The 14129-nt window shown below is 44.7% G+C and overlaps 1 protein-coding gene across 1 annotated transcript; it reads right to left on the reverse strand.

Annotated features, from left to right (window-relative positions):
- Nucleotides 1–6030: 6030 nt before the first annotated feature.
- Nucleotides 6031–14125, reverse strand: LOC119660963 (transforming growth factor beta regulator 1). Its single transcript, XM_038070011.1, has 2 exons — nt 13769–14125; nt 6031–7103 (listed from the first exon to the last, which is right to left on the reverse strand). Exons 1-2 carry the CDS (start codon nt 13874–13876, stop codon nt 6237–6239), a joined length of 975 nt encoding a protein of 324 aa, XP_037925939.1. The 5' UTR covers nt 13877–14125; the 3' UTR covers nt 6031–6236.
- Nucleotides 14126–14129: the final 4 nt, after the last annotated feature.

The raw sequence follows: 14129 nt of genomic DNA on the forward strand, positions 1-14129 counted from the left end.
GAACTCATTGCTCCACTGATACTTAGGCAATCAAGTCTCTGAATCTGCGTTAGCAGCTTCCTGCTGTTAGCAAAGTTCAGTCCCCACCTGACGTTCCTAGTGAACATAACTACAAGTCTTCCTAGCGTTCACCATGAGTCCCTTGCGGAGGCACCAACTATGGATTTCATGCAGAGTTACTATGTCCTATACTATGTCCACAAACTTGCCGGTAATTATTACGGCTAGGTCGTCCGCAAATGCTTGCGCGAAGACTTTTTTGTCCTCCAGGAACCACATCAGGGTATCCATTACCAAAAGCTATAACAGTGGAGAAAGAACCCCTCCCTGTGGGCACCCCCAAGAAATCCTGCTTCAATAGACTTCTGGCCGACCGATGTGTGGATTTTTCTCCACTCTAGCATGTGAAGGATCCAACTGATTAGCAGAGGCTCGATTCCATGCTATCTTGCCGCATCACAAATTGTCGCGAATGAAGCATAATTGAAGGCACCTTCGATGTCCATGAATGCGCCTAAGGCGTATTCTTTTTCGGATATCTGCTTTTCAATCTTTGCCGTAAGTTCATAGAGTGCTGTCTCCGTGAATTTGCCTTTCTGTTAGGGGTGTTGCCTATCGTGAAGTGGCCACTTAGGAATGTGTGTATCCCTTATAAATCGATCTACTAGTCTTTCTAGTCCTTTTAATAGAAAGAACGTTAGACTGATCGGTCGGAACCTTTTAGCGCACCTTCACATTACGCCATTTAATTGGAATATAAGCGTGTGCTAGGCATGCGCGATGTATATTCCGAATGTGTAGACCCAGGGCATCCATTCCCTCTATTACTAGCGCAGGAATGATGCCATCCGGACATGCAGACTTGTATCTATGGAACGAGTTAAAGGCCCATTTTACTCGCTCCAGTGATACTACTTTACATGTTAGATTCCAGTCTCTCGGTTGAGGGCTGTATGCACCTGTTGGCCCCGAAATTAGATTTTGGATGCTGCCTGGAAAATGCACTTCAAGTAAATGGTTTGCTGTTTCTTCGTGGCCTTCCCAGTTTCTGTCTACGTCCTTTAACCAGAATCCGCTTAAACTTTGAGGTTGCCTCGAAAGAGTTAGTCCCTTCGTAAAAGCGTCTCCATCATCATTTAGCCGATCTTATGCTCCTCGTTAGAGCCTTCTGTGCATCTTTATAGCGATCCCAGCTAGCGTCTGAACCACACTTCAGAGCACGGTTGAGGAGCATCTTTGTCGTTCTCCTCTGTTTTGCCAAATCCGAGTTCTACCATGATGTTTTTTGGCATCTTGGGTGGACAGCTTTCTTCGAAAGCTTCTCTCATGCTAGTTGTGATCATCATTCCAGCAATGGATTTGATGCGTTTCCCAGGGATCGTGACTCGGGCGCTCAATTCTATTTTATACATCACCCAATGGATGGATGGATGGAGGTGAATCCATGCCCATTACGAAATCAATGATATCGTTTGATACTCTCCACTCTGCGATCAGAACCGCAATGTCAGGAGATGACACCGTGATGTCGATGACTTCTCGTCTGACCACGTTGAAGAAAGTGGGTTCATTACCCAAATTAAGGCTCTGCAAATCGGTTCTTACTAGATTCTCTAGTAGTCTCAATCCTCTTGCATTGATGTTCGGACTTCCCCAGCATATGTGGTGAGCGTTGACATTACATCCTGCTATTACCCCCATGCCTCTACTTTTGGCATATTGGATAGTTCTGATGAATGTTCCACTGGGACGTCATAGGGAAAATATGCAGAGCACCATAGTATCTCTTTATCTCCCTGTTGACTTTTTATGGTTAGTTTAGCCGATGTGGTGTCACCATCACATAGGTCGTTAACCAAATTAGCCTGGAAGTCTTTTGAGGCTACCATGCAGGAGCGGGATCGATCGCTTCCATTGGCATACAACAGGTCAGCATGTTGAAAGTTTAGGCCCCTGAATACCCCATCAACAACCCACGGTTCTTGTATGAGGTATATAAATGTCTTGCAGCTATTGATCCGGCGACTGATATTTGGGAAATGTTGCACCTCATCTACGTTTTAGATGGAGATGCCGAGGGCTGCACGCCCCCTTCAATGGTTTTCGGAGCCGACACTTGTAACGTGACGGTCCCTAGCCCGTAGTAGAGCCGGCAGCCCGATTTTTCCCGAACCTTCTTAACATCGGGTTCTGGAACGCGGATAGTGAGAAAAGTTCCCAGCCTATCGGCTCTGTCTCCTGTTTTGCTGCCTAGCAGCATCCAGGTGGAAGTGTTGAGGTTATTCTGCACACCAAGTTGTTCCTGAACCCCAGCACGATTCCAGTCTTCTTATGGAAGTCAGAGGAAGCACTTTTTTAACGATGGTACCTCAGAGACCCTTTTCAAGGTTAGTCGCGCATCCTCCCACACATCGTTGGGGAGGAGCAGTACTGCCTGAGTCACTAGTTCGTGTCTTCGTCGGCAAAGTTTAGCCGTAAAATTTTACGGTATATACCTACCGAATCAAAGCAAAGCTTAATGCCTTGCGAAGATGCAGTCCAGTTCGCACTGCTTAGCATCGTAACCGGATAGATTAGAGTCGTCATACAGAACCCATCCATCGATTTCGATGCCCTTGGCTGCAAATGAAGCCTTTTGTGTCGAAGAGTTAGGATCGTCCGAGGGCCGCTGCCGCTTCGAATTTCCCTTAACCGCGGTGCCCCCGAACGATCCTTTCCCCTCAACCTTGGCACAGCTCTTGTGTTGTGTTGGAGGCGGTTTGCCCGAAGGCGGTTTACTCGGAGGCGGTTTGCCCGAAGGCCGTTTGCTGTCCGTGAATAGGTGCTTACCCATGGGCAAGACTTTACCCTCAGCAGGTGGCGCCGATTGGAGCGTTGTACTCTCTGGCTCAAGAATTCACGTCCTTATTCATAGGCAGCCAAAAATATTTGATGGAGACTAATCGGTTCGTTGTCCGAATACCGGGAACGTTGTCCGAACGGGAAAACGACCGGAAAAAATCGACTGCGGCTTGGATGTTGATCTCGGAGATCCGAGACAAAGCATCAGCGACTAGGTTCTTTTTACCGGATACCTGTTGAATGTCCAATGTAAACTGGATGATGTAGGCTAAGTGCCCAAATTAGCGAGGGGCACCATGTCGGACCTCTGTTTCAAGACGAAATTTAGAAGCTTATCGTTCGTGAACACGGTGAGGAGCCTACCTTCAAGGGAAAAACGAAAGTACTTGATGCTTAAATACAAAACTACTAATTCACTATAATAGGCGTGTAATTCAGTTGAGCCGGATTCAGCTGTTTTGAGAAGAAACCCAACAATCGCCAACTTTGGTTCACCATCTGGTGAAGAGTAGCGTCTACTGCGATGTCTGAAGCATTGACGAACAAGTCTAAGGGTGAAAAAAGGCAAATTTTATTTTTTAATGCCGAATAGATAATAATATAATTTGACAAAAACTGACTGAGGAAGAGGACAACTGATCCTAAAATTAACGGTATATGAGGAATAAGAAACTCACTATTCGGCATTAAAAAATAAAATTTGTCTTGTTTTTCTTGTTTTTTTTTCGGCGTATTACAAAATAAGACACACACAACCGAGAATGCCAAAAGCGGAGCATCTACCTTGTTTCAAACGCTTGGACGGCTTCTGAAGACCACAAAACCTGCAACAATCCTTTGATCTTAGAACCAGACTGAAAATAGTTTAGTAAGGTGTGGTGCGGGTTTACGATACGTACGTATCGTAAAAGTTGTATGGTATACAAGACCTTGACCGTCTTTGGCAGCGGATAGTCGCGATCGCTTGTACCTTGTGGTCAGGTTGTATGCCAACAGGAGTGATGAAGAAGCCCAGAAATTTTAATGGACTTCAGGTGACGTTAAGAATCAGGCCATTGTCAAAGAGGCGTTGAAACGTACACTCAAGATGTGTAAAATTCTCAAACTTGGTGGTAGAGACGACAATAATGTCAGCTAAGTAAACGAAACAGAACTTAAAGTTTCGTTGCACAGAGTAAATGAATCTCTGGAAGGTTTACGGGCATTGCACAGGCCAAAAATCATTCATGTGAACTCGAAAGGTCCGAAAGGTGTGCAAATTGCTGTCTTTGGAATATCTTCCGAAGATACAAGCTTACTGTTGGTAGGTCTGTATATACAGCGAGGTTCTGGGCTAATAAAAGGCGCCACTTCAAGAAAATTGGGGAGCCTGGCCTGGCTGGCTGAGGTGTACAGCATTCAGTGATAATGTTGCGCTATTTTTGAAGGAGTGCGCGAAAACGTGGGTCCCCAACGTCCAAATGATGGAAAAGTGCGGTTTGCGCAGACTGAAATTTTTCCTGATGACCTAAGAGAGGCTGTGGGGTATATCAGCTTATAATGGCACAGGAAGTTTACGTCTAATATGGGATCACTGATGACAACTAAAATAAAGCGCCACGAAAAAATCCTATGCAAGCAAATGCTCACATCTACTTACCTGTAGCTGCAAGTTGTGATGGGCGTGGAGTTTGCTGCCGCTAATTTTATCTGCTGAGGGATAAGCTTGTTGGACCTGGGAACGGGGAGGACGGAGACTTCCGCGCCCGTGTCTTTTGGATAGTTACGTAGGGTCACTGTAAGGCAACATGTTGCCGTACTTCGAGTAAACGTTACCGCGGTAGGGCGGTCGACCCTACAGCAAATTTTGAATTTAAGACGCTCATTGACTCGTCGATCACAAAGGACGCCAGTTGTGCAAAGCCACTTCATCTAGGTTGCGCTAATGCGTGAACCAATTTCATAACGGAGTTCTCCATTGGCTGATAGCAGTGATGGGAGATATTTAAATCGCTCAGTTCTGGGCAGGCCACTGCCACTGACAGTAATATTCGCTATTTCATTAGAATCGGTTGTCAAATATTCTGTTTTATTCAGATTCAATATAAGACCGTGTTGCTTGAGGAGGTCTTTCTATTTTGGAACGAGTTGCTCGTAATTAGCTTGGCTATAGGATGCTAGGAAAACAGTGTGAGTGTCCATAACAAGAACAAAGAGGAGAGACACGAAGCGGTTTTGATGTACCTGCCACACTTCGAACTTTTTACTTTTGACGAATAAGATTGTCAAGCATATTTTCTCTCAGCACCTCAGTAAAACTATGAAAGAAACCCTTAATTATAAATGGCATCCCCACTAGAAGGTGTCACATACAACGATGGGTTCGCTTCTCTCAAAAGACAAATTGGCAACCATTCAACGTAATATTTTTACCATCTAGTCATTCGCGTGCTCAGAAGTGGCGATGAGGAAAATGGGGCGGTAACCCTGTCGGCCAAACCAAAAACAAGTGGCCGAGGAGAACCATAGTGGTGACACCGGGAGACGCTGTAATCACTTTGGTTTGCCGACCGTGATGCAGTAGGCGAATGCTCCGAAGGCCTAATCAGGGCGATCAGACCCGAGTCTGCACGGGGATTCATCTGAGGTGGTAATTGGCCACGAAACCTTACCAGGAGTATACTGGTACCATGGGAACCGGGATAGCTCCTGGGCTCTCATACTTCGGGTGAACTCCCGTTGTATGTGAGTACAGCTCGGTTATTTGGGGTAGGCCCCCTAGTGGGAGTTTCATGGGGGCTGTGGTTATGCTCAAGCGAGAAGAGACCCTCGGGCATCGGCGTGGTGTTGCGTTTCAACACGGGTGCCGCACTCCTTAGTTCGGTAGAGATTTAGGTATGTCTTGCATCCACCAGTATGAATGCTAAGCCATGCACTTGGTATAGACTGGTCCCGGTGTTTGCTTGTCTCCGCGGGGCTCTGATTGTGGTCACAAAATCAAACCGTGTCTTAAGAAGACCGTGGGATTAAGTCGCAAGACAGGCGCTCACGTAAAACCCTCAATGACGCAACTGTCTAGTCATCCAGTACTTTTTTGTGATTATATAAAAAATTACACGCATGCCCAGCTTAACCTTTACATCCTAATATGTCTTCGACTAATTACTTTCTTTATGATATCCTATTGAAATTAGTTTAATAAAAACCCTATGAATTTTTCCTCTTTGTATATTTTTTCATAATTTTAAAAATGGGAAAGTTGTGATAGTTATCAATTATTCGTATATTTATCTGAACAGCATAGAAAAAGCCTGGACGATCCACAGATATCATCTTCACTCATAATAATTACAATCCTCAACTTCAACCTCATAAAACACAGCTCCTTCTTCCATATCCACCACATTATCCTGATGTTATTCCAATAGCTCATCTGGCGGCTCTTCCTTAATTTCAGGTACGGTATGATAAGCTGAGATAGCGATCAGCTTCTGTAGCGCGTCATAATTCAAGGTAGGATCCGAATCTTTCTCCAATCCGAATGAATCCATTTGGAAGCCCTTAAAATTCGCGCATCTTCTCATGTTTGGATTGGCTTGCAGCAGCGAGATCACTGTTGAGTTTCCCAGTCCGAAAAATAGTTCACCTTGTGCACCCAGTGGCAGATTTTTTACATCCGACGCACGAACGATCGTTTCCAGCAGAGCCAAATGACATACGTTGGCCGTCTCCCCGAAAAAGACATGATCAAAATCAGAATCGGGAATTATCTGAAACTGAGGAATACCCGAATTATCGAGTATTTTGCATGTGAATGTGCATTTTCGCTCGGGTTCCTTGGGATGTGAGTATACTCTCGTCGCCATATATCCGACAGGATATATCCAATTTTCTGTATGGAAATTTGGATTGTCCGGAACAATTTCGCCAATTGAATGGATCGTCAAGTTTCCCATGTGGACAGGATAAACTGGGTTGCCGTGGCTATCGACTGATATTGTCTGGAGGATTTGCTTACGCGGTTGAGGCGAACGATCAGATCCTGTTGCTGATTGCTTTGTCTTTGATTTTGAACTAGTGTCCGAGTTTGATCTTTTCTTTGGCATTTTCTTCAATGGTGGCAGTGCTGGAATGGCTGATTCTGGACAATTTGTAGGTGGGGGAACTGGATCGTTGTCATTCTCATGCTCAAGAAGCTTTCTCATGAGAATTCGGCGCTCCTCTTTAAGGACAATAATGTTATCTTGAATTTCGGCAATTTGATCGCAAAGTGAAGCATTTTCCTGAAAAAAATGGATAAGAACTACAGTTAGTGTTGTAAGTCAATATGAGGCTGCAGTGCATATTAATGTAATCAAATCAAACATTTTGACTACTTAAAGCTAATGTGGATCCATAAAAATATGGCCTAAAATCAGTGTAGACCTAAATAGTCTTGTAATTTCGAATACTGATGAACATTAGCCTATAGCCAACCATTACGACAGTTAAATCGTTTTCTCGTCTGATTACAGTCGGATTCGTTCTGAAGCACGAATAATTAACCTAAAATAATCCCTTCCTCTTTGAAGCTCATCATTTGTTCTGCACTTCTATTCTCTGTTTCTTCTACTAAAGCACATAAAGCAATACATGCTTTGCTGTCCACTGACTCTTCCTAAAAGCATTATTGAACTGACTCACTTTTCATCAGGTCTAAAATTGGCGCTCAATGCGACACAATTTCCAAAAACTGTGCAATCCTTTAGCCAATCTAAACCACCCTCGGCAATGTTGCGCAGGATAAATCTTACCTCAGTGGTCTTCGCTTGCAGCAATTCGGATGACTCAGGAGTTGATTGGATTTTTTCGAGTAAAATTTCTATCAAACAACATTCTGAAGTTTGTCATGACTGATTAAGGACGCAGTACTGCTTTCGTGGTATGCCATTCACAATTCTCAATCACCTCCCTTGGTTTCGTTTCGGTCCCTATTGGCCAGCATTTTCATTTTCAGGTTCTCAACTATCAGCAAGAACTTATTCATTTGAAAAAGTAGTAAAGATGTCGGCCCTTTCGTGATTGTTCTGTCCTGCCTGCACTTCGTCTCTACTGTTCTGCGCCAAGTGCTCTTGGGGCGACCCACTCGTCGACCATCTTGGGGCGGTTGATTCCACTGCATGGCATAGTCAGCAATGCAATTGTCACCCCTCCTTAATGTGTGACCTATCCACTTCCGCCTTCCAATCACATTCAGGTGAGACGCCTGTACGCTGACCAAGTTCTTCGTTTGTAGTAGTGTCAGGCCAGCTTACTCCGATAATACGACGCAGACAGGTGTTGACCAAGGCTTGGAGTCTTCGAATGACAGTGGGGGTTGGATTCCATAAGCTACCTCAATATAGGAACTCAGCAAGAACATTAATATAAAACAATCTCAAATTGATCCTAGTATTTAGATAACAGCATTTCCAGATTTTAGACAAGGCAGCGAAAGCGGATTTAGCGCTGTTAATATGTCGAGCAGCATCCAGTTCGGTACCACCGTTGGCAGAAACCACGCTCCGTGAGCTGGGGATTTTTTTCCTGGTGAGTGAGAGGAGAAGAAAAAACGCCGCAGAGAGGAGATTGAAATGTGATGGTGAAAAAAGTGGACGTGTTTTCCGCCGCAAGGGTGAAAAATAATCTGTCGGCAAATATGAATTTTCCAGTATCGTTTATTGACATGGTGTTCTTTTCTCAAATTCGGGCAATAAATCATTAAGGTTTCTTCTGGTAGTAATTCTCAGAATAGTTGGAATATTCAAGCGACATCCCAAAGTAGCGGCCAACGCGCGTCCCTCCATAATTACATGTTAAAGTGTCTGAAATGTCCTTTTACATGCGAGGGAACCAGTGAATTTTTTGAGCATATTGTCGGTTGTGGTATTTTGATTGCTGATGAGAAAACTAAAGCTAAGTGGGAGGGACCGATACCAGGACATCCACTCGCCCCGGTGAAGGAAAAATCAAATAGCAGACCGGCTTCGTAATTGGAATACAAGATGAAATTTATGAAAGTGATGATTGCCTCAGGAGAAGCATCGTGAAAATATCCAAGTCCTATTGACCTCATCCATATGCATCTGTCACTCAAACAGGGAAGCGAGATGTCCCTTATATTCCTAAATTTAGCTTTCGAGTAGGTTATCAGAACACTCATCGCCGATTCCAGAAGCTCACTACTATAGAATCTTATCAGCCGCGTATGTCGATGACATTTCCCATCGAATTCGACGTTTAGACCAATTCCCGTTAGTGTTAGGAATTAGCCGATCATACCATCGAAAACGTCTCTGTCTCAATTTTCCCACGATCGATGCAAACGTATATCGATCGCGGTTGCCCTTCATCTCCACTACCGCGATACGCCGTTCATTGTCTTTTATAGTGGGCCAAAACTCAAAACCATAAAGGGCGACAGAGTTGATGATACTGTGGCAAATTTTTTGATTTTTCAAAAGCAAAAATACACCTGGCAAATAAATCATGCTCAGTTCTTCCTATTCTAAAGTCGAAATGTATACCCAGGAAGATGAAGGTGAATATGTTGAGCGCAATTGAAAACGCCATCGAGGAATATTGGGAGTCATCCACATTATTGAAGATAATGTGTATTGTCTGCGGCTTAGCGCTATGAGCGTTATTTCATCCGCCTCTTTTCCGGGGCCAATCTACCAAGAGAATGCATTCAATACTGTATAATATTCCCTCTTTTCTCATATACACTCTTAGTTTTTCCAACTATTCAATATTTAATATTTCAAATAATTAATTTTATTTGTGTTTAAAGAAACCTAACAACTGGTCGCTTTTCCGGAAATTCAAGAACCCAATTTCATTTAAACAATTCTAAATTTTATTTTTTGATAATTTTCAAATGGCGCAAGTGAAAATCGCAATCGTTCGTTCCTAAACTTGCCCATATACGCATTATTGGATGCAGGCAGGTGATTGATCGTGGTTTAGAGGAATTCCATGCCGCATAACAACACAGCAGTGTGCAGTTGTTGTTGTCGCTGAGCCGGCGTACATTTTTAAGTTCAAAGCCGTGTTCAGCAGAACGAGGATTAGCGGGACCGGGACCGGCTGATTGGATGCTCAGCGGATCAGCTGGATTTTGATCAAACTTGGGGATAATATGCTTCATATTATATTTTATGCTACTACCAACTTTTATAACTCTGGGATAAACTTAAGGGGGGTTTTACCCAATTTTTCCAAATATATGGTAATATACTATTATTAACTTGATTTGAACGGATAACGATATGGAGAGTATTTTGAGGCCTGGGCACCATATAGAGGCAGCTTTATGATTTTTTTCAGATTTTTCGGTTGGGTAGTTTCTGAGAATGGGTCCGTTAAAGAAATCATCACTTTCTACCCCTCTCACTCCATGCCTTTCTAACAAATCTCAAAACTAATATCGGCTTCGAAAAGTACTAATCGAGACCTTTCATTTGATACCCCTTACGACTATATTTGGTGAGAAAAAATTGTACACGCCCCTTTTACATGTATGGGGACCCACCCTAAATCAGGATATCACTCACTGCATGTCTGGGCGTTCACAGTTCCCACCTTCTCACCAAATTTCGTGTTAATCGGTATAGCCGTTTCTGAGAAAAGTGCGGTCGAGCAGACCATCTACAAGTCCGAGGTGGAAATTGCCATCATTAGCGAACCCTATAGAAACCGTCACGGTGCCGTATGGGTTACAGACTCGATTGGTGGAGCGGCGATATAAGCATGTGGTCGACGAGCCATACAATGTACTCGGGGTCAGATATACAGCGGCTTTGTGTGGGCGAAAATAGACGGGGTATATGTGTACAACTGTTACGCCCCACCAAGCCTGACACTCCCGAATTCGAGAAAATGCTTGACAATCTTGTTCTCGGCGCAAGGGGTCGTACTCCAAGGGTGATTGCTGGTGACTTCAATGAGTTGGGTAGCAGAGAGACAAATGCAAAGGGCCGCAGTCTATTAGACGCTTTCGTACAGTTGGATATCATTCTGGCCAACGAAGGATATGTAAACACCTTTCAGAAAGAGGGGTCTGCCTCAACCGTAGACCTAACTTTTGTCAACCCTGCACTGGCGCGTGGTATGTCCTGGTGCGTCAGCAAGGAGTACACCCACAGCGATCACCAGGCAATCTTCTTTGGGCTATGGGTGGAGTCACCGGGCAGAAGACCATCATGCCCGCAACCGAAAAAGATTGACATCTGGTCTGGTCTGGTTGGTCCGCTAAAGCTCTGGATGAGCGCCTCTACGGAAAGAGCTGTCCATGGGGCCCAATGCATCGCCAAAGCGTGTGACGCGTCCATGCCTAGGAGGTGCTCATTCCCCAGTAGAAGACCAAACTACTGGTGGAATACTGAACTGGCCAGCCTTCGATCAGCCTGTCACCGAGTCAGAAGAGCGGCTCAGAGAACGGTAGGCAGAATCGACCAAGGGCAAAAAAGGCGCGCTCTTTTTGCCCTTGGTCGAGGAAGCCCGCAGAACCCTCAAGCTCGCCATCCAACGGAGCATGAAGGAAAGCTTTGAGGAGCTCTGTTCGGAAGCGGACGTAAACCCGTGGGGGAGCGCCTATAGAATTGTGATGGGGCGATTCAGAGGCCGATCATCTCCGCAGATCACGTGCCTTTCCCTTTTGTTAAAAATTATCGAGAGGTTATTCCCGCAGGAAGAGGAGGGCATCGACAGCTTCCAGCGACCTCTGAACGATACGGCAATACCTCCAGTCACCAGTGACGAGCTGCTGGAGATCTGCGCTTGGATAGGAGATAACAAAGCTCCGGGTCTGGATGACGTTCCGAATAGGGCCCTTAAGCTTGCCGTGAAATCCAAACCGGACATGTTCGCTGAGTTGTTCGAAGCATGCATGTCCGAGGGGATATTGCCTGCATCATGGAAACGACAGAAGTTGGTGCTGCTGCGTAAGGCTAGCAAACCTCCAGCTGAGCAAATCTCCTACAGACCTATTTGTCTTTTGGACACTGTGGGAAAAATGCTAGAGCGAGTAATCTATAATAGATTACTACCAGTTGTTGAGAGCCAGCAACTTCTCTCAGATCGGCAGTATGTGTTCCGTAAAGCCAGATCAACCATTGATGCCATCAAAATGGTTACTGGCTTGGCCGAAGATGCAATCCACGGAAAGGGCAGTACTAGCAAATATTACATAATAGTAACCGTGGATGTGAGAAATGCATTCAATTCAGCCAATTGGAACCTAATACGGGAATCTCTGACGAAGATTGGTATTCCCGCTTATCTTGCAGCTATTGTCAACAGCTATTTACAAGAACGGAGACTTTGGTATGTATGCACCGATGACGGACCCCAGGACTACGTTTTCTCCGCGGGTGTCCTACAGGGCTCCGTACTGGGCCCACTGCTGTGGAACATCATGTATAACGGTGTACTTAATCTTCTCCTTCCGGAGGAAGCCACGGTAGTGGGCTACGCCGACGATATAGCGCTGGTTGTGGTCGCAAAGCACCTCGAAGATGTCGAGTTATACTCATGCGAAGCGATCAGTGCTGTTAAGGGTTGGCTAGAGAGTTCCAGTCTGACACTTGTGGAGGAAAAAATGGAAGCGGTCCTCATCACCAAGCACTGTAAAAGAAATTTCACCCATATTCAAATTGGGAATCATGTCATCACTTCTAAGCCTGCCATCAGATACTTGGGAGTGATGATAGACGGCAAGCTCAGCTATAAGCAACACGTGCACCTGCGTTTATGATAAAGCATCCACTGCAAGTGTGGCCTTGGCAAGGATGATGCCGAACGTGGGAGGGCCACGGCATGCTTCCAGGTTGCTTATAGCTAGGGTAGTGTGTTCGATCCTGCTCTATGCAGAAGAACAGCCCTAAGGGTGTGGTCGGTATTCAGGACTGTCTCAGATGATGCTGCATTCTTCATCTCTGGAAAGATGGCCATTGACATCTTGGCAGATGAGATGACGAGTATATATAATGCGAAGTCTATCTCTCCTCTCTCGCAGACGAAGAACGCCGAAAGGAAGAGATCTCTAAATAGATGGCAAGAGCATTGGGAACGCTCGGGAAAGGGTCGGTGGACACACATGCTCATACCTGCCATCAAGGAGTGGTTGGAGAGACGTCACGGTGAGATTAATTATAATCTTACTCAGTTTCTCACGGGGCATGGAGGATATCGCCAGTACCTGTTCAGGTTTAAACTAGATACCTTACCCGATTGTCCAAACTGCGATGGAGTCCCAGAGGACCCAGAGCATGTATTCTTCCACTGTCCAAAGTTTGTGGAGGAAAGGAAGAACCTAGAGGAGACTCTAGGAGAGGTGCTCGTCCCAGAGAATCTGGTGCGAAGAATGTTAGCATGTCAGGAAGACTGGGATGCGGGATCAACTCCATGGTCGTATCTATCCAGAGCAAACTGCGAAAGGCAGAGGGGAATAGAAAAGCGCGGTTACGTACGCCCCGTAGAGACGAAAGGGGATCAAGCTAAAATGAGCTAACTCCGCCCCGTGATGTAATACTGTACGGTGGTTCCACGGGGCTTGGGGGAAGTCGGGGGTGGTTTTAGTGTGTAAGAATCCCACACGCTGGCGTGTCCAGGACAGTGTCTTTTAAAGATTTCCACCTCCCCAAAAAAAAAAGTCAAACAGACAGGCAGACATTGAACCGATTTTAATAAGGTTTTGTTTTACAAACAAAACCTTAGAAGGAAGTGTTGTTTTGAGTAGAAGCTTTCTATTCTTCACTACTTAAACAAAAACGGATATTATCCGAAAAAGTCGCAACTAACAACGAAATCAACAATCTTATATTGCTTTCTGGGGCTATTACAAAAAAACAAGACTCCTTAATATAGGGGTAAATTACAGGTACGAAAGATAAATTTTCTAATTCTAAGAAAATATTTGTCTACTTACGAAAACATATTCTTTGATGACTTTTTTCAACCGTCGATATTTGTTTTTATATTTCATCTGCACCATTTTGTTGTATTGATCCATTTTGTAAAAACCTCCGGCCGCCATCGCTCCTACCAGTTTATTTATTAACAATTATATCACCAACTCTGCGTCCCCAGCTCCAAATTGTTTACATCAATGCCGAAGTGACATTATTTTGACAATCACGTTTTATATCTGTAAATAAAAATGGTTATGTACATCGAAAGCCGTGTACTAAAATTCTTCCCCGCTTTTGTCACCCACTGCCAAAATGCACCAAGTGCATGGAATGTCTACCAAAGCGAAATGTCAGATAGCCTGACAGCTATCACAAGCA

This window comes from Hermetia illucens, chromosome 1 (assembly GCF_905115235.1).
Source record: "Hermetia illucens chromosome 1, iHerIll2.2.curated.20191125, whole genome shotgun sequence".
Classification (NCBI taxonomy): Eukaryota; Metazoa; Arthropoda; class Insecta; order Diptera; family Stratiomyidae; genus Hermetia; species Hermetia illucens.

Excerpts from the sequence above, each read along its gene's own strand:
- LOC119660963 (XM_038070011.1), bottom strand. The coding sequence starts at position 13,876 with ATGGCGGCCGGAGGTTTTTACAAAATGGATCAATACAACAAAATGGTG. Across the intron at positions 7,104-13,768 it reads TCATCAAAGAATATGTTTTC|GAAAATGCTTCACTTTGCGA; the intron begins GTAAGTAGACAA and ends CATTTTTTTCAG.